The sequence below is a fragment of the Populus nigra genome, chromosome 4 (genome assembly GCF_951802175.1).
Source record: "Populus nigra chromosome 4, ddPopNigr1.1, whole genome shotgun sequence".
NCBI lineage: Eukaryota > Viridiplantae > Streptophyta > Magnoliopsida > Malpighiales > Salicaceae > Populus > Populus nigra.
In genome coordinates this window covers 3,684,749-3,704,069 of record NC_084855.1, presented here as the reverse complement: position 1 = coordinate 3,704,069, position 19,321 = coordinate 3,684,749, and the positions used below count along the sequence as shown (strand labels likewise).

General features: G+C 35.6%; 2 protein-coding genes across 3 annotated transcripts; one reads left to right on the top strand and one right to left on the bottom strand.

Moving 5' to 3' along the window:
- The first annotated feature begins 6,879 nt into the window (after positions 1 to 6,879).
- LOC133692567 (transcription factor BHLH42-like) lies at positions 6,880 to 12,838 on the top strand. Of its 2 annotated transcripts, XM_062113616.1 has the most exons (8): positions 6,880 to 7,465; positions 7,633 to 7,887; positions 9,351 to 9,447; positions 9,789 to 9,803; positions 9,938 to 9,994; positions 10,101 to 10,662; positions 11,484 to 12,406; positions 12,533 to 12,838. In XM_062113616.1, the coding sequence occupies exons 1-8, from the start codon at positions 7,362 to 7,364 to the stop codon at positions 12,611 to 12,613; spliced, it is 2,094 nt and encodes a 697-aa protein (XP_061969600.1). In that variant the 5' UTR covers positions 6,880 to 7,361; the 3' UTR covers positions 12,614 to 12,838. The 2 variants fall into 2 exon arrangements, with proteins under 2 accessions (XP_061969600.1, XP_061969601.1); XM_062113617.1 differs by lacking the exons at positions 6,880 to 7,465; positions 7,633 to 7,887 and adding an exon at positions 8,369 to 8,654.
- An 814-nt stretch (positions 12,839 to 13,652) lies between these two features.
- On the bottom strand, positions 13,653 to 19,097 carry LOC133692729 (general transcription and DNA repair factor IIH helicase subunit XPD). The gene is made up of 12 exons (XM_062113861.1): positions 18,434 to 19,097; positions 18,019 to 18,299; positions 17,539 to 17,621; positions 17,036 to 17,439; positions 16,409 to 16,602; positions 16,124 to 16,304; positions 15,823 to 15,947; positions 15,553 to 15,642; positions 15,108 to 15,186; positions 14,911 to 14,987; positions 14,591 to 14,699; positions 13,653 to 14,072 (listed from the first exon to the last, which is right to left on the bottom strand). Exons 1-12 carry the CDS (start codon positions 18,965 to 18,967, stop codon positions 13,953 to 13,955), a joined length of 2,277 nt encoding a protein of 758 aa, XP_061969845.1. The 5' UTR covers positions 18,968 to 19,097; the 3' UTR covers positions 13,653 to 13,952.
- Between the last annotated feature and the right edge of the window lie 224 nt (positions 19,098 to 19,321).

Genomic DNA, 19,321 nt, shown 5'->3' with positions numbered 1-19,321 from the left:
ATGATTAGTTTAGATATTTAAATTTCATATATATATATATATATATAATTAAATTAAATATAAAATAGTGATGCGTTCGTAAAAATTTAAAAAACTTAAATTCTTTGATGAGCATATCATATCTTTATTTTTTTATATTACTTTATATTCTTATTCTTGTATTTATTCAAAACATGGGATATGTTCATTAAATTCTCCCTTACTTGAAACCCATCTTTTACAACCTGTGAATTGATTGGATTATAAATTTTTTGTTGAGTCTAAAAGTTTTTTTAAAACTCTAAAATTATATTAAATTTGATATGGTATCAAAACTTGGATAATTAGGTATTTAAATATTATTATACTTATTCTTTCTAATTAAATTAAATATAAAATAGTAGTGGGTTCGTTTGAAAAACTTAGACTTATTTTGCGATGAGTATATCGCATCTTTATTTTTTTTTATATTACTTTATATTCTTGTATTTATTCAAAACATGAGATATGTTCATTAAATTCTCCCTTGCTTGAAGCCCGTCTTTCACAGCATGTGAATTGATTTGAACTGTAGAATTTTTGTTGAGTTACGAGGCTTTTTTAAAGCTCTAAAATTATATTAAATTTGACACGGTTTTAGAATTTTAATAACCATATCATCACAACTCGTTCTCTTTAATTAAATTAATGGAATTGAGTACAAATTTAAATAACTTTTACTTAATATAAAATTATTCTTAAAAACTCACAGAATAATTTTAGAGGTTGAATATCTTTACAAGTTTAATAACCATATATTTCTTTCCAAGGTTGAATATCTTTTAAATTTATTTATGTTAACAAGAATTGAAAATGAACAATTATGAGCTCTCAAGTTGCCTGAATCACATCAACTTTTGATCCAAGTTAATGATTAAAATCCTGTTAAATTATAGTAATACTTGTGGTTTAAACTATTTTTTATTTAGAAATATATCAAAATAATATATATTTTTATTTTTAAAAAATTATTTTTGATATCAACACATTAAAATAATCTAAAATTATATAAAATTATATTTTTTAATTAAAAAATTTAAAATTTAAAAAACATGATTTTCATCTCGTTGCAATCACGCTATAAAAGTGGGATGATGGAAGGGGCTATCTAGATTTTTGTAAGCAGATATATTTTCTTTTATCTTTGATGGCCGAGGTCCTATCTGCACTGATGATGTTTTGAAGCCAATTTCCGTTATTGCTTTAACTTTTACATGTCCTGGTCAAAGTGGCTGTCCAATTGCTCACCAAGAGCTTCTGGAATTAGACAGATAATTTTTTTTTAAAAAAAATTATATGAAATATTTGGATTAATTTACGTGTATTTTAATTAATTTTTATAAATTTTAAAATTAATAAACAAATAAACCTCCAATAATTATCAATATTAATAACCACATGGTAACGTGACACTGGTAAAATAAACTCAATCGAGCATACAATTTGTGCATTACGACCACTAAATGAAAATCAACTAGCTAGCGTGATAACTCTTAGCATATAGTCTCAAAAATACTTCCCGAACCAAATATATATATATAGAGTAATGGATTAATATTTATTTTATTTTCATTTCTTTCCGAGTATTTCAGATAACAAATACTTGATGATTAATTTCTAGGAAAGGTATCGACGATCCAAATACTCGCTAATGACAACGAAGTTGAATCGAGCCGCCAATGTTAATATTCATTCCAAGACGGAAAGTACTCCAACTCGACCATCACCTGCGTCAAATCTAGTGGTATCGTTACCTATCTCATTTGTTGAACTTTATTTTAACTTCTATGTCAAAGTGGGAATTGTTCCTTAAGAAAATGTGGGAATTTTGTCAACTACACACCATATATCCCAATACTATTAAACCTAGTAGAGTTGTAATATGTGAATTCGTATGCAATGGGCGACAAATAACCTTGTAGGCTGGTAGATTTTGTAATCAAGCTGCCAACTTGTTTCTATTGAATTTCATTTGATGACCGTGGCTAGCAAGATACTCCATCCGTGTACATAATGATCCTATGAATGTATGGAGGTAGGTAGTTTCATTTCGAAAAGGTACAATGTTCACTCTCTTGTTGACTCTGCCTCAGTTGGGGTTTGCAGTCCGAGTTTTAGTGAAGGATAGCTCTGTGAGTATATGATCATCAAACCCTAGTAGCTAGGCTATCCTGCAACTCGCTGCCTAGCCTGCAGTTACTCTCTTACTCCTATGTCTGCAGTGTAGTTTAATATGTTCAAGTGGATGTCTATAGACTAACCTTTCTTGTTGATTTTGTTGTTTATTGTGAACAAAGTGAATCAAATCATAGCGTTAGTGTTCATTAAGAGTAGTGTTGCACTAAATTAAATGAAAAAACATAGGTATATTTAGTGGAGCTCCATCGCAATCCGCAACCATGCCACTTTTTTTGTTCAATGGCCTCTTAATTGAGACATGTAAAAGAACCGATCAAGACTTTTCATGATAAAATACAGATTCCGTAAAAGAAATTTTTCAAGAGTTTGCTCTGTTAACGGCAACACTATCAAGTGACTTGCGCAAATCCATTTTCCACGCCACCACTAACTAAGGTAGTACCGGGTCCAGACACATGGTGGGAAACTTCTTTTCACTTGAAATCAACCGTGCCCTTGGTGAGCGACAGGAATTTATTTAAATTCCTGGCCATGTGAAATTGCAAATGCCCAGGCCCGGAAGGGTGTTCAACAGAAGAAGAAACGTTTTCAATTGTCTTCAACGTGTCGTCGATTTAGGCAAGATATTGAGGCAAGGAAGCCAAGTTGCGGAAAGAGAACCAGTCTTTTAGTGAAGAGTCCACTGAACCATGTAAATCTAGTTGCTAAAGGTGCTGGTGCTGGTGCTGGTGCTGGTGCTGGTGCCCCCTTTCTCCTTGACAGTACGATAAAATCGTTTTAGTAGGCTCATGCTTTTTTATTTGCAAGGCAAGGAAGGGAAGCTAAAGTAGAAGCGTGCGTATTGTCCTGTCTACGCAGAATATCTCGTGTTCATGGGGGGGAAAAAGGAAACTATCTTGTATTCGTTTCAGCAGATCATGATCACATTATTGCTGGTGATGATGCTTTTCATTGAAAACTAAAAGAAAATCCATGATGGAAATTTGAAAGAAAAAAAAATCGACAGAGAAAAATCATACGATCTCCTTTCGTCTTTCGTTTTCTTCCTCTTCTTCTTTTTTGGGCTCCTACTTGGTGTCCCTGGTGCTGGGCCAATGGTCTGTGTTTTTAAGTGCAAATTGTTTTCTTCCTCTTCCTCTAGGCCTCGGCCTTATTGTTACCTAAACGAATTGTAGAAAACGAAGCCCAAAATATCGACCTCGAATGGTTTGGAAAGAGCACCGGCAGTGAAGTTGCCTTCACATGAGTTCAGTAAATTGGACCTGGGCCCGATGGAAATTCTTCAAATAGCAGCACTCAATTTTATTTTATTTTTATTTTTACATAAAAATATTTTAAAAAACAATTATTATACAAGGACATCTACTGAAACAATTAATACATGCTATTCATGAAATTGACCTGGAATCCGCCCCCCCCCCCCCCCCCCCACCTTGTTTTCAGTTGTTCTACTTTGCTTTTGAGACATTTAATTAAAGTTTACCTGTCAAAGTCTCGGAGAACTAAAACCATGGGCCTCATAGTATTGGTGGTCCAGTTTTCAATGGTTCTGTTCGTCTCAAAAATAATGTTTATAGGCGTTCATGTTTTTATGAATAAAAAAATTTATTTGCGTCATTAAATTGTAAAAAGCATAACTCAACACCAACATTCCCCGTCTCTTTCTTGCCATAAAAGATGGAATTTAGTATTTAAAACTTGAAAACATTAAACATACACTATGGAACTATATATCTAAAATAATATAATACGTGACTACATAAAAAAACTATGATATATACATTAAATATTTAATTCAGCAAGAATATCCTTCGATTCTTTAACCGTCACACGTATTGACATGATTTTATCGGTGATTATTAAACATATTATCTTATCTTAAACAAATTATTCACACCAAAATTAAAATTAAATACTTAACTCCATGCAAGGAATATTTTTTGTGTGAAATATACACCAACACTAATATATAAATTAAAATTTATTGTTGATTCTTAATTAGCAAAGAGACTAAAATATTATACAATTCATAAAAAAAAATAGGTTAATCTCCTTTTCTTTTAAATATATAGCTATTTGTACGTACATCAGATTAAACTATAAGTAAATATAAAATAATTAAGCCTTTAAATCATCTATGGACTCTAAAGGCACTTTCTTTTGACCATTGAGTTCGAAAAATACTCAAGAGCATGCATACCAATAATAATTAAAATATAAAAATAATAAAATTACATTAATTATTTTTTTATCAAACTATTAATCAGATCCTTAATAATTGTCATATTATATTTCAATTCTTCTTACAGTCATTAACAATATTAAAAGAAGACTCCTTTAAACAATTGGTGTTTCATCGTGTTTCAATTCATGCGTATATTTTAGTTCCTGCTCACCTCACATATAATTTGAAAAATTTTAAATAACAAAATTACATCAAGATTCAACAAATTGTCAAATTAAATCTTGTTTATCTCTTATAATGAATTCTTAGTTATTGCCTTGTATTATCTTTTATAAATTGTCTCACGAATATTAAAAATGAATTATTTAAAATAAAATAATTTATAGAAACTACAATGTCACTACAATCATGTTAAAGTTCACATCGCATATATACCTCTGTGTTTTTTGTTATATATATATATATATATATATATATATATATATATTTGTAATTTGAATAAAAACTCATTAGACCGGAGTAGTAATTCATGAGTGTAGTAGATTAATTACTAAATATCATGTTTTAGACGAGTTAAAAGATGACATAAATTTTTTTTTATATATATCTATATTATTAATATTTATGGATTAAAAATAAAAAGAATGGTGGTGTATTTGAGAGATCATTCCTCTTCGACATGGTACAGTGCGTCAACATGCTCGACATGACCAATTTGTTTCGTGGGAAATCCAGCAAATTGTCACTGAGAAATTAAAGAGTAAGTGTTCCAAAGTAGGTACACAAGATAAAAGTCAAGAAAAACAAGAATCAAGAACCCTAAGAACAGAACATGGACACTAGGAGCTAGCTAATTCATAGACAATTTTTTTGAGCAACAAGAGAAGCATATGCATCACACCAGCATGCAAGACTAAAAGGGTAAGTTATTTTCTATTCCCATTTTCCAAGGGCAGACTCTTTGTTCGAATCTGCCAGTCTAGCTATATAGCGGTCTGGTATTCTGAAGAACATTGATCACTGTATGCGTACAATACACGTGCACAAGACAAAAAAAAAAAACAAAAAAACAAGAATTAAGAGCCTGAACGTAGACACCGGGAGCTAATTCATAGAAAATCTTTCTGAGCAACAAGAGAAGCATGCATGCGCATCGCACCAATACGAACGCACAACTAAAAAGGTAGGTTATTTTCATTCCCAATTTCAATGAAGACTCTTAGTTCGAATCTGCCAGTCTACTATTGTCTGTTTGGTAGTGATGGCTTTTATGCCACCACACCACCAAACCCAGCCAACTGGATCCTGAAGTCAAAGGGACTGGCGCCTTGTTCTTGGAGTAGCTGCGGTATACAAATTGCCCTGAAATTAGTCAAACAGGACACTTCTCTCTTTTTCGACGTTTACGTTAGCATATATTATTGGTTAAGTTTACTTTACCTCAGAAATTAGTTTCTCCATTAATCTCCAATTATAATACTGAATCATATGCGTCTATACGCTTATTTTAGAGCACATGAATTCGATGCTACAGTTTTTTGTCTAAACATTATTTCTAAAAGAAATTGATTTAGTGTCTTTTTGATGATATGATTAAGATTATTCTTTATTTGAAAAATATAAAATTAATACATTTATTAATTATTTCTAACATATTATTATCAAAACTATTAAAAGAAAATTAATAAAATATAAATTTGACAAAATATAACAACAGGGGGCTACGATTCTCGTTACCAAAAAGGGGGTTTAGCCTCGGTAGATGCAAGAGCTGTCACCCTCAGTACCACTACCACTATTATTTATTTGAATAAGAAAGAGTACGATCTCTAAGCGCGGTGGATTTCATGTTTGCGGTGAACCACTGTTAATAGTCGTTTGGCTCCGAATAAAATTGAGTTTGGTGAAGCGAGTCCCACGTAAAAATTTGAGTTGAAAACGCAGTTAATTGCACAGCAGCATACACATGGTTTTTTAGTTGGGGTTCTTAAATTTTCTCGTACCACGTTTTTACTCCACTGGCATGAGAAGACAGATTGACCAATGTCAGCTCTAGAGTTTATGACACTCACGAAAGCCAATATAAAGACAGAGACAGAGGTACTTTTCCAAGAAATCATATCGTTTTAATAATTAGTAAATAGTTAGTTGACAAGTGTTTGTGGTGGCAGCTTCGACCCTAATTCCCATTCCACTAATCCCAACGCCCAGTCTTCGGCCTCCCAAGAGACCAGATCCCTCACCAAACGCGCGCGCGCACGCGCTCGCGATCACACCAACTAACATTACCAGTATACAGACCACCTCATAAGAGGTATTAATTAGAGTAAAAGAGAGTACCGAGAAACTGTCTGGTAGAACCACCAGTCAAAACCCCAAAGCCTTGTCTAATTTTCTTTCCCTTGTAATTAAAAAATCAAATAGTGACATGTTTTAATTTCTTTCTTTCTTCTCCCGCAGTCTCATTCTCCTATACAGTGACATGTCTTGATCCGTATATATTTGAGAAACCCTAATTAACTACTACTCCCTTAATCTCTCCCATAAGATTTCAACAATATAAGCATATATAGCAAGCTAGCTAAAGTAGTAGCAGTGACAGTAGACGTAGAAGAATCTCTTCAAAGTCATGCACACAGCTACCTTTCTTTCTTTTGTTTGTTTCTCTCCTTCTTCACTCTTGTCTTACCTGCAAGTCTGCGCTCTGCAATTGTACCTTCTCTTCTTCTTCTTCTTCTCCTTCCCCTTCTGTTCTCCCATTCAAAACTACTTTCCATCTTCTTTTCTCTATTAATTAGTTGGTACTCAAGAGTTTGATTTTCGGTTCAGATCATATGACCGAGTCCCTTCCCTTCCTCTCCTTAAAACTTGTATAAGATAAAGGACAGAAGTGACTAATTTTTTTTTCAATTTTGGCATCTTCTTTTATCTGACTTATTTTGTTAGCAAAGAGAGATACCTGGAGTATTAGAAAGAGAATAGGCTCTGATCTGGTGGTGATCAATAAACAGTTGCAAGAATGGCTGCCCCGCTTAGTAGTCGCTTGCAGACTATGCTGCAGGCTGCGGTGCAATCTGTACAATGGACTTACAGTCTGTTTTGGCAAATGTGTCCGCAACAAGGGTAATTTTCTTCCAGAAATTATTAAATTAACGCATCCCCTACATATTTTATTTTTCATAGACTGATAGTACGTAGAGCTTCAAAACACTTCATCTTCATATCTCTTGGAGAAGTTAATGTCAATATCAATGAATTTAGTTAGCATCAATTACTACTCTGTGGTTCAGGATCTTAGTGTGGGGAGATGGGTATTACAATGGACCAATCAAGACTAGAAAAACAGTGCAGCCAATGGAGGTTAGTACTGAAGAAGCCTCCTTGCAAAGGAGCCAGCAGCTTAGAGAGCTCTACGATTCATTGTCTATAGGAGAGACCAACCAGCCAGAACGGAGGCCTTGCGCTGCCTTGTCACCGGAAGACTTAACGGAGACTGAATGGTTTTATCTGATGTGTGTGTCCTTCTCTTTCTCTCCTGGTGCTGGGTAAGTTTGTATGCATGCGTTTCAGTTTCCTTTTCATGCTTTAATTTTTCCCCAGAATTTCCAGTTGTTTGATATACATGAATGCAAATTTACAATTGAAGTGAAACCCAGTAAATCAGTCTGCAACTAAAAGTAGAAATATATATAATGTGTATGTGGGCGATTGACTTCTTTTGTTGTTTTATGCTAGTTGTCATGATCTTAGGCTTGGTTATACCTGTGAAACCTACTCTCTTTACTTCTCTGAAAACTTTTGGTATGATAGAATTCAAATATTTCCAATCCAAGAATGTTAGATATTTATTATAGTTGGATCTAATTCAATTATTGCCTCTTTGAAGAGATAAACAACCGCCAGACCACAGCAATGCACTCCCCCCCTTGTAAGAGAAAGGCGTGGTATCGTGATAATATTTGTTTTTTAATTTGCTTTTCAAATCAAATAATATTAGATTAAAAAATATATAAAAATATTAATTTTAAACAGAAAAACAATTCAAATTTTTAACAAAAATACGGCGGCAGCCACGCTGCCAAAATTGTTTTAAATGCCGAAAAGGCTGGATAGTATTGGTAGAAACATTATAGAGGACAGCAAGCAGGATACTTCGTGGTAGACTGCAGGACAGATAATAAAAATGAAAGGGCCTGCTTTTGATAATTGTTCTTGAGAAGAAGCTGATGGATGATTGATTGATCGTTTATATGTACGTCTATGCTGGGAAAGGTGTTACTTTAGCTGGTTGCAACAGGCGCATGTTGATTGGGTGAGTGAGCTTTAATGCCCACCTTCTTAATTTCCTACGTAGAGCATACTGGGATTCTGGTTAAAAATGTTCATGAAAGTGCAACTCGGTACGTAAATATGGTTTGGAGTTTAGATTGAAAACTACGATGGAGGTTGATGGGGAAACTATTCTAGAGACTGTAAAAAGGAGAACTGGTGAATTTTGCGATAATTTGAGGGGTACTTTCAAAACTGGGCCATTGACCAACTTCACTAGTACTGGCCATAGATGCCATTTACTTTGACAAGACACGGAGCTAGCTAGAACCCTTTATCAAATGGGAATATTTGGCAGCTCTTCTTCTCTAGCTCCACGCACTATTTCACTCCAAACTCTCATGTCTCCTCTCGGTTCTTGTTCATGAACTCCATTAATGCTGCAGCTTTTACGGCCTAGGCTATCAAATAATTAATTGCTGCCCACAAAGTTCTGTTCTTAGTAATATATAGTATGGAATTAATGAAGTGCGGCAATGAAGCATGTCACTCTTGTTTCAGATATAATTATGTAATATGTATCGATCCAACGTTGGAAGCGACTTTATATATTAATCATTTACTGATGCAATTTCTATTTTTTGTCTCTAACAAAACCGTTTCTTGCCAAATATATTAGTTCATGCATATGTGTAATAAGAATTAATGGAAAATCATTATATTTGGATTTTACTTGCAGGTTACCAGGAAAGGCCTACGATAGGAAACAACATGTGTGGCTGACAGGTGCAAACGATATTGATAGCAAAACTTTCTCTAGAGCTATCCTTGCCAAGGTATTATTTGCTTCGATCTGCCTTCATTTTGATGATATGCGTTCATTAATGGCTTTATTAAATGGTTCTATAATTAAATGGTCCTTGAATGAATTAGCTAGCCAGGAAGGTAGGCAAAGTTTTGATCATGATGTGTACGAAACATGATCATTGTAGCATGTGTACCTAAAAAAAAAAAAAACAAGAAAATTATTGTTTAATTACATGTTTGTCTTTTCATCATTCCATTAATTCTTAATTTCAATTTACCAACTATTTTTCTTACTAGAAAAAAAAAACTAACTGTCTTCTCTCTCATTTTCTGTTCATGAACCTCCTGATCCATCATAATGTTGTACTAGAGTGCTGGAGTTCAGGTAAATTTACTGATCACCCATTTCATTACATCATTTACCATGTACTTGTCTTTTGTTTTTCTTTCTTCTAGATCCAAGCTATAACTTTCACGCACGATTTTTACATGTTAACGTGTGTGTGTGTGTTCATGCAGACTGTGGTATGCATCCCTCTCCTTGATGGCGTGGTTGAATTTGGAACAACCGACAAGGTGAAAGAATTACACCTGTGCTGTATTTTTTTGAATGTTTCTTTTTATAGCCATCCATACCAGTGCTTCAAATTGTATAACAATTCGGGGCATTGACATTTTCTAGGTGAAAGAGGATCTTGGGTTTATCCAACACGTAAAATCCTTTTTCAGTGACCACCACCACCTTCCTCCGCCAAAACCAGCTTTATCCGAGCACTCCACTTCCAACCCTGCCACCTCATCAGACCATCCTTACTTATATTCTCCACCCATTCCCCCCTTCTATGTGGCTGCAAACCCACCAGCCAATGCGGGCCAAATGAATGAGGATGAAGAAGAAGAAGAAGAAGAAGATGACGAGGATGACGAAGAGGACCAGGAGTCAGACTCGGAAGCTGAAACCAGTCGCGAAGCTCTCTTAGAACCGTGTCAGGCTCAAAACCCTCTTCAAGTGGCAGTTGTTGAGCCGAGCGAGTTGATGCAACTTGAGATGTCTGAGGGTATCAGGCTTGGTTCTCCTGATGATGGATCTAATAATTTGGACGTGGATTTTCCTTTGATTAACCCAGAGAGCCTGATGGATCACCAGAGCCGAGCTGACTCGTTTAGAACGGAGTCTGCCCGGAGGTGGGCGCCAATGTTGCAAGAACCCCCTTTCAGTGGTAGCCTTCAACCATCAGCTTCAGGTAAATAAATTAATAGAGTGTGTGTGTTATGTTGATTCTTAGGAGAAGCGAACACAACAAATCGGGTTCCAGAAATTTGGCTGTTAGGGTTGTAGACAGTGATGACATGAGGCAATCACTCATCCACGATGACCCTACGGTTTTAAATTTTACCCTCCTTTGATGGTGTTGCTTTTTTTAAAGTTACGGTTTCGAGTACAAACAACTGGCATCAAATTTTCATCTTTCACAAAGAATAAAATTAATTAATAATCTAAGAAATTTAGTTATGATCATCCTTTCCTTGATCATATATATCAACAGATCGATCACTGTTTTGAACAATTATATTACAGTAATCATTTTCAGTCCTGAATCCTCATAGCCGGTTTGTAGTTTAGACCCCTAGGCTTGTCTATGGCTCACAGAAGAAAGCAGACTGCTCCATTTGCCAACCCTTGAAAGTCCTGCTTCATGGGGTCTCAGGTGAACAGGACAAAAGAACACCGCACTGTGCACTTTGTAGTATACTGGTTCAGCCTGTTCCTTTTTCTTAAACACGTGCTAGATTTAAGGCAAATGTTCTAGGGTTTGGTTGGGTGGCACTGCCTGCCAGCGAACATTCAAGTTTCAACTAACCAATGCAAAACAATTGACCAGGCACTGACTCTTCAAAAGTCCTGTTAGCTTCCACCTTCACAGCACCCCTTGATCCATAATCACGCACATCATTAACCTAATCCCACAAAATTCCAGTTCTCCTTATTTTAAGTGGTTTTATCTGCCAAAAAAGGCTTAACTTTTTTTTTTTATATATATATTATATTATATTTTATTTGCAGGATCGCCTACGCTAGAAGACTTGGCGCAAGAGGACACGCACTACTCCCAAACGGTCTCCACCATCCTCCAAAACCAGACAATTGAGCTTGCAGCAGAGCCATCGCTAGATGCATACGAGGCATACTCCAACCAATCAGCTTTTTCCAAGTGGATGAACCTCACGGATCACTGCCTCAACGTACCAGTCGAGACCACCTCCCAATGGCTACTAAAGTACATTCTATTTACCGTACCATACCTTCACAGCAAATACCGGGAAGAAAATTCCCCAAAGTCACGTGACGGTGACGCAACCAATAAGTTCCGCAAGGGGACCCCACAAGATGAGCTCAGTGCCAATCACGTGCTGGCCGAACGACGCCGTAGAGAGAAGTTAAACGAGAGGTTCATAATATTAAGGTCGCTAGTGCCATTCGTGACCAAGATGGATAAAGCATCAATATTAGGGGACACGATTGAATACGTGAAGCAATTACTTAAGAAAATTCAGGATTTGGAGGCATGTAATAAACAGATGGAGAGTGAGCAACGTTCAAGATCGGTGGACCCACCACAGACGATCACTACTTCCACTAGTTTGAAAGAGCAAAATAATGGGATCACAGTGGTGGACCGGGCTAGGAGTGTTGGCCCAGGATCAGATAAGAGGAAGATGAGGATTGTGGAGGATTATACTACTGGCCGTGCCCAGCCCAAATCGGTGGATTCATTGCCATCGCCAGAGCCGATGGTCGATGTAGAACCGGAGATCAGCGTAGAGGTGTCGATAATAGAGAGTGACGCATTGATAGAGTTGAAATGTGGCTACAGAGAGGGGCTTTTACTTGACATAATGCAAATGCTGAGGGAGCTCAGGATAGAAACTATTGCAGTCCAGTCTTCTTCGAACAATGGGATCTTTGTAGGGGAATTGAGGGCCAAGGTATGCCTTTACTTTCTACCATGCAAAAACACCCCTTCATCATCTTCTGTGCTTTTGTTTTGTTAATTTGTAAACAGAAATATAAAAATTATATGCCTTGACTAACTCCTAAGTTTATGTTTGCAGGTGAAGGAGAATGTTAGTGGAAAGAAGTTGAGCATTGTGGAGGTGAAGAGGGCAATTCGTCTAATAATACCCCATGATTGAGTAGAGACTTTCGCTGTATATTTAGGGAAACCCGACGAACGAACTGACATTTTTCCTTCTGATAAATTCTGCTTACTTGTGTATAAATTAGCATATTGTTCGGATCCTCGTTAAGATCAAGTGGCTATCCCTGAAATGTAATCTAACAATAAACAAAGCTTGTATGATACTCAGCAGTTATAAAAGTAGAACCGGGAAAAGCCGAGCAGCTAATCTTTCCATGAACATCAGGAATTTATTAAACAATGCACTAATCCTTAAACTCTAAGATTTTGGTAATATCATCAAAATAAATTAAAAAATATTCTTTTTAGTGTTTGATTATATCATGAAAAATAAAGTATAAAATAACTTGTTAATAATTTTTTTTTCAAGTTTATTAAAATAATAAAAAACAAATCTAACAAATTAAAAAGCTAAATAAGAATGAAATTGAAAAAAATAAATCTAATTTCATAAATTATCTTAAATAAAATAAATACCATCAAAATAATCGAGATTAAATCTAATAGATAAAAAAAATTAAAAAATAGTGAAATTAAAAATAATAATTACAATTTCATAAGTTATTTCAAATAACATAAATAACAATGAAATGAATAAGAAACAAATCTAATAAATAAAAAATTTTAATTAAAAAAATAATAAGAAAAACAAACAACAATCATAAAAATAAAAATCATAGTTGATAGAAAAATCAAATTTGAAAACATGAAATTAAAAAAAATCAAAACAAAATATTTAATAATTAAAAGTTTAAAAATTAAATTTGATATAATTAACAAATAACATGAGATTTCAAAAAATTTCACAACTTTTAAAAAATAATTTCTTCCAAATAAAAAAAAATCACTTCCCTAAAAATTAAGCCAAATTTTCTTTTAACTGAAAAATATTTCCAACTAACTTTTTTTTATAACAAACAAATACAAAAAAAGTTTAGAAAATAATTTTTAAAATATCACTTAAAATAATAAACAAGCCAAGTCAAGCTCATCAAAATTAACCGGATTTTTTTCTGGCTTTTGGAGGCAGCATCAAGCAGAAACTCAGGAATTCATTTACGGTTCTTTGACATAATTGTATCATGTATCCTTGGCAAACAATTCAATTTTATCCATTAATGCATCATATATTACAAGGCCCAACAAAAGCTACTGCAAATCTACCAAAAAAAAAAAAAAAGGGACAAACGTCCGCAATGACGGAAAAACATTAGTCAAAATAAGAGGGACTACCCAAGGGAAATTTGGAAAAAGTTCCCTGGCAAAATTTTACAAGTTAAATTGGAAAAGATGTTTTCAAACCCAACATGAAAGGTGTGCCCATTCTCAGATCCTTAATACAGCATCGCCTGCTTACCGCTGTCATCCATCTTTTCCAAATCTTCTTGTGATAACAGGGTTTTCTTACCGCTAGAACCAGTCTTGTCATATGGTTGAGCCATCTTCCGAAGAAACTGCACTCAAGGGAAATAATTTCATATAAAGGAATATTGCATTAGCATTACAGTAATTTTATTTGCGTGATAGAATGCCCAAGCCTGAAAGAGAGTTTTTTTAAACAAACCAGAGCAAGGCCCCCGTCACTTGCAGCATTTCATTCTTCCTATATAAAACTCATTCAAATAACTTTACAATGTTATTTCACGTTAATTCAAATTCAACCCAGGAGATCGAGGGCAGATGCCCACTTGAAACTCATTATTGTGGGTTCTCTTTCGGGCGCATGGGGTGTGCAAAGTGTGTGGGTTTGAAAGGTAAATTAGACGGGGAAGAAAAAACTGAACTAAGATGGTTTCACAAGAGAATGTGTTAAAGAGGTTTATCCCTTCACATGGGAAAACGTCATGCTATGTTGAAATGCAGACCAGAAATATGGCCTCGTTTTTTTTGGAAGTTCATTGTTAAAAGTCTAAGCAGGTAATTGTTTGTTTCCCAAAAGCAAAAGTAGAAAAAACAAATGTGGTTGACACACCTCGCGTGCTATATGCAGTGCCATGTCAGTGCTCAAATTCAGGTGTGCATCACGTAAATGAGACAAAATCCAACCAGGCAATTTAGAGCGCTTGTCATGACGGCTATACCTGCACAAAATTGCATCATTATGAGAGACAAACACGTTTTTGCACATAAAACTCTCAAGTAATAAGATCAGGTCTAAAATATCCAAGTGATGCTTTTCTCTCCACGCTCACATGTGGATACCACTCTCTGTCAGTGTATTTGTGGAAAGTTGAGCAATAAATGGTTTCCAGTAGAGAATATTAATGGATTTATACAGTTTAAACTCCATACCTTTTGTCAGCAAATATCATCATTCCGTAATCAGCCTTTGACCGGATCACTCGGCCCACACATTGAGCAGCTTGTCTCTGATTGACAGAATCCCTTTAATTAGATTTATAATTCAAAGGCAGAAATAAACTTTCAAGCCTTAAGGTCAAACCATTTCAATTTTCTCTCGGTTTATAATTATGGGGATAGAATCATACCAGGGCGTCAAATGTTAGGAAATCCCCTTCCTTAATCTGAAATGTGTCCCTTAGATACTCCAACCGTGCAAGTAGTATCCTGCAAGATTCTTGTCTCAATACATTCACATAATGGCAACTCAAGCAAAATTGATTATGATAGTTTAATCCAGCCTTTACATAAGAACTGCACAAATCTAGAACATTACCCCAATAGAACATCTATTTATGCCAATGGAAACATGACATTATATCCCCAGCTGATCCACCCATTTTGTTAACCTGACCTCTAAGGGAATATATTTCCAAAGGAAAAACTTCCTACTTTAAAACAGTGCTAGTATAATTGATTGAACCAAGGGAAACTCTATTCCTTCGGCTACTTTTCCTAGTCTAAAATCAGGGCACCCTAAAAGAAATAATGTGCTCAAAAAACCAGGATGGGAAGGAATACAACGAAGCTCACTTGCTTAAGGTGTACTGGAAAGGAACACCAAACATGATCACTAGTCTGCCATAATGCCGATCAAAATCTATTCCTTCAGCTACTTTTCCCCTGCAATTGACAAATTAAAAAAAGTAATCACAGTACAAAGAATATGATTGGGTCAGCTACATCCCAACTCTTCGGACATGACACCCAATCATTATCAGATTATTTTCAACACCCCCTTCACATAATTGCTTCCATATAAATGCCCAAAGACATTATGATTTAACAATGGCATTCTGATACCTGGCAACAGAGAAAAAAACAGCACCTCTCCCACAATCACAAGCCCTACGATAGTTGTCAAGAGCCAAAGTAGTTTCTACCACATCTTGGGTCTCAATAAAGACAAGCTTATGTTGCATTATTTCCTGAAATAACAAGATCATCAGGCACTCTAAAGGAAATGAAGCCACATATCCTACCAATAGAACATTTTCACCTTTTGGGGAAAAAGAAATAAATAAAGAAAGAAAAGACAAGGGGATGTTTGAATAGTTAAGGATAGCGTTTTAGCAACCAAGTAAAGGGAAAAAATGCATTTCACCTTTAGAAGTCCACTTTCATTCCAGGTGTTGATAATCCCATCCATGTACGAATAACTCACAAAAAAGCACACAATTCCATCTGGAACAATAGAAACCATCTCCACCAATAGCTTCCCATAATTCCTTACAACACCGGGATCACTTCTCATATCAAATTTGGTACTCACTGGAAGTTGATCACTGCAATCAGATACAAAAATTTCACATAATAAAACAGACCATTTCGATCTTAAAACAATGGTGGATTCTTTATACAAATAAAATATTTATCTCCAACCATGTACCTTCCACGAGTGAGAACCATTGGACATATGCAATCTCTAGTCAAGGACATCTTAAAGCTTCGACTGACAACAGGGTGGAAATTAAGAAGTCGAGGATAGAGATCAATTGGACTTAGAGTTCCAGATGTAATTACGACTGACTGAAACCGGTCAAACACGGGCTTTATGGCAAGAGAAGCATCATGGCAACTGAGCTGGAACAAACAAGGTGAATAAAGACTAGGTGTGAGAAAAAAAGATGCTAGAGAAAGGATATTCTACATAAAACAGAGGACATGACAAAATAAGCAATCGTAGCATGCTTGCAAAACTCATATAAATTAGACCAAGAGGAGCACAATTAAACATATTGAGCACATGCAGGCACATAGGAGGTAAAACAGCAACTACTGAAATGAGTCACACCAGATAGTAAAAAAGTTCCCTAAACTCAAAATCACATATGTAGATTCTGCATGGTTGTCTAGTATGGTACATGAAGGTCATAATTGTAAAGCATTCATAGAATAATGCAAGGTTTGCCAGCATATAACTATTCCCTACAATGAAAATATATAATGATAAAAAAAAATACTACACAATAAGTTAAAATGAAGATGATGTAGAGGTAGAAAAGTTAGGAGGAACCTGTAATACAGGGTCAGGAATATGTGGCATTCTCTCATCAAAAGGTTCAATTATGATGGAAAATCCACGAGAATATGTCCCCACTAGTGTTGCAAAGTCACATATTGTTTGGACATGCAAGAACTCATCTGTATCAGTTATTTCCAACGTCAACATAAGTGAATGTAGGCGATCATAACAAAACTTTAGTGTTTTCTGGTCGATTCCAGCTTGGTTGTTTATGGAGGCAACAAAGCTAATAGGGCTTTCCTTCTCAACATTCTCAGTATCCAACCGCACTGTTAGATACTGGAGCAATCTTCGTAAAACATGCAAAAAATGTTCTGCCCGGCGAATATTTCCAGGAACTGCTTCCCTCAGAATATCATCAGGCAAGGCAGGATTTGAAAGCCAGGAATCTGAGCCTGAAGAAAGAGATAGAGAGAAAGAAGGAGCACAACATGTCAGAACTTAAGTTATAATAGAAAGTAGCACAAGCAGTTATGCTTTAGCATTTGACATACCAGGTAAGTTTCCACTTAATGCCAAACCATTAACAAGCCGCTTGTACTCATCACGCAGTCTATTAGCATCAGTGGCCTTGAACCTTCCTAACATGTCAACAGATTAAATAAAACATTGATAATCTTTAGTCTAGGAAATAGTTTTAAAACCATTTGCCATTTCATCAGGGCATATATCTGACCGCAGATAATTGAGTAAGGCTCCTTTTCTCAGATTTGAACAAGAGTACAAGCATCTAGATCCATATTCAAGGCACATTAAAACAAATATCAAATAGCACTCGCACTAGAAAATAAATGTCTCAAAACATTTAGAAATGTAATATATGCTTAAGGTAATATCAAACTAATAGTGAACGCTACAGCCCCAAATGCCACACTGTGAATCTGTGACAAATGATGTAGAATGTGAAACATTCAAATGCAGGCCGTCCATCAACACTTCCAGTGAAATAGAAGGAAACAGAAAAATAGCCATACCTGTTAATCTCTTGTTCAATCCTTGAGATATTTCTTGATGCTCCATCAAGTGTTTGCCTCCTCACACTAACACTAAGTGCTTCAATACATACATTATCGATATTATGCGCCTCGTCAAACACAACAACAGATTCCTTCTGCATTTCCTTGGATATAATCCCAGCCACCTTCGGATCAAGCAAGTATTGGTAACTATAAACCACTACATTCGCAAGCTGCACCATATGCCTTGCCAAAAAATATGGACACCACCCTTTCTCTTTCCCATATGCCCTTAGATCCTGCAAACCACGGAAACAAAACAAAACAATGCCGAATAAAAAACATTCCTTCACATCTCAGTAATCTTGTTTTAACAAATCAATTAGAAAAACCATCCAAAATAAATAGATAAATAAATAAATAATTAAATTACCTGAAGAGTATAAACCCCAGGAGGCAAAACAGCACCAGAAGCAGCCCTCTCGTAATTTTCAAAAAACTCACAAGTCTCGACATTCGGATTCTCCGCGGCCAAAGCCCTAACCCAACTCGCAGTCCTTTTCCGACACGCAGCATCAACCGAATCCCTATTATTCGCTTCCAAAACATTAGGATTTACACACAAATTCTTCCTCGAAGACAATCCAATCGCCAAAATCTTGGCAGCAGGGCCGAGGTGCTTGACTTGATAATTATGCAATAACTTCAATTCGGCTAGGGTTTTCTCCATCTCGTGAACTGTGCGAGTGCAGTAAATTAGCTTGATTGCGCCTTGAGGTTTAGAGATAGTGTAGCTTGTGATTAATGATAGTAAAGCTATTGTCTTTCCCGTTCCTGTAGGCATTTCAAGCAGGCAGTGACCTTTAGCATCTAGTGCACGCTTTAGCTCCACCATGTAGGAGTATTGCTCCGGGTATATGTGATCGTACGGGAAGTATACGGTCACGTCCTCGATTTGAAACTTCATGGTTTGATTTTTATATACGGATCAGCATACACTATATTTTTGCTTATAAATATACAAGTGAAGAGAGAAAGCGGGATGTGGTGGTTCAAGGCGGCAGTGTGGTGGTGGTTCAAGGCGTGGTCGGACAGTGAATTCATAGAGGGTGTTGTTTAGGGCTTTAAAGAAAACATATTGATACTCTAATAGACTAAAGTGCGTCTTGGTCACCATAGTTATTAAAACGTTTCAGTTAGGACCCTATTGTTTATTTTTATATTTCAATGTCAATCTTGGGTTTACTTACAACGTGCACGAGGTAAAATATATAATTAAAGCAATTAAAGTTTCCATCAAACCATTATAAGAGTATTTAGA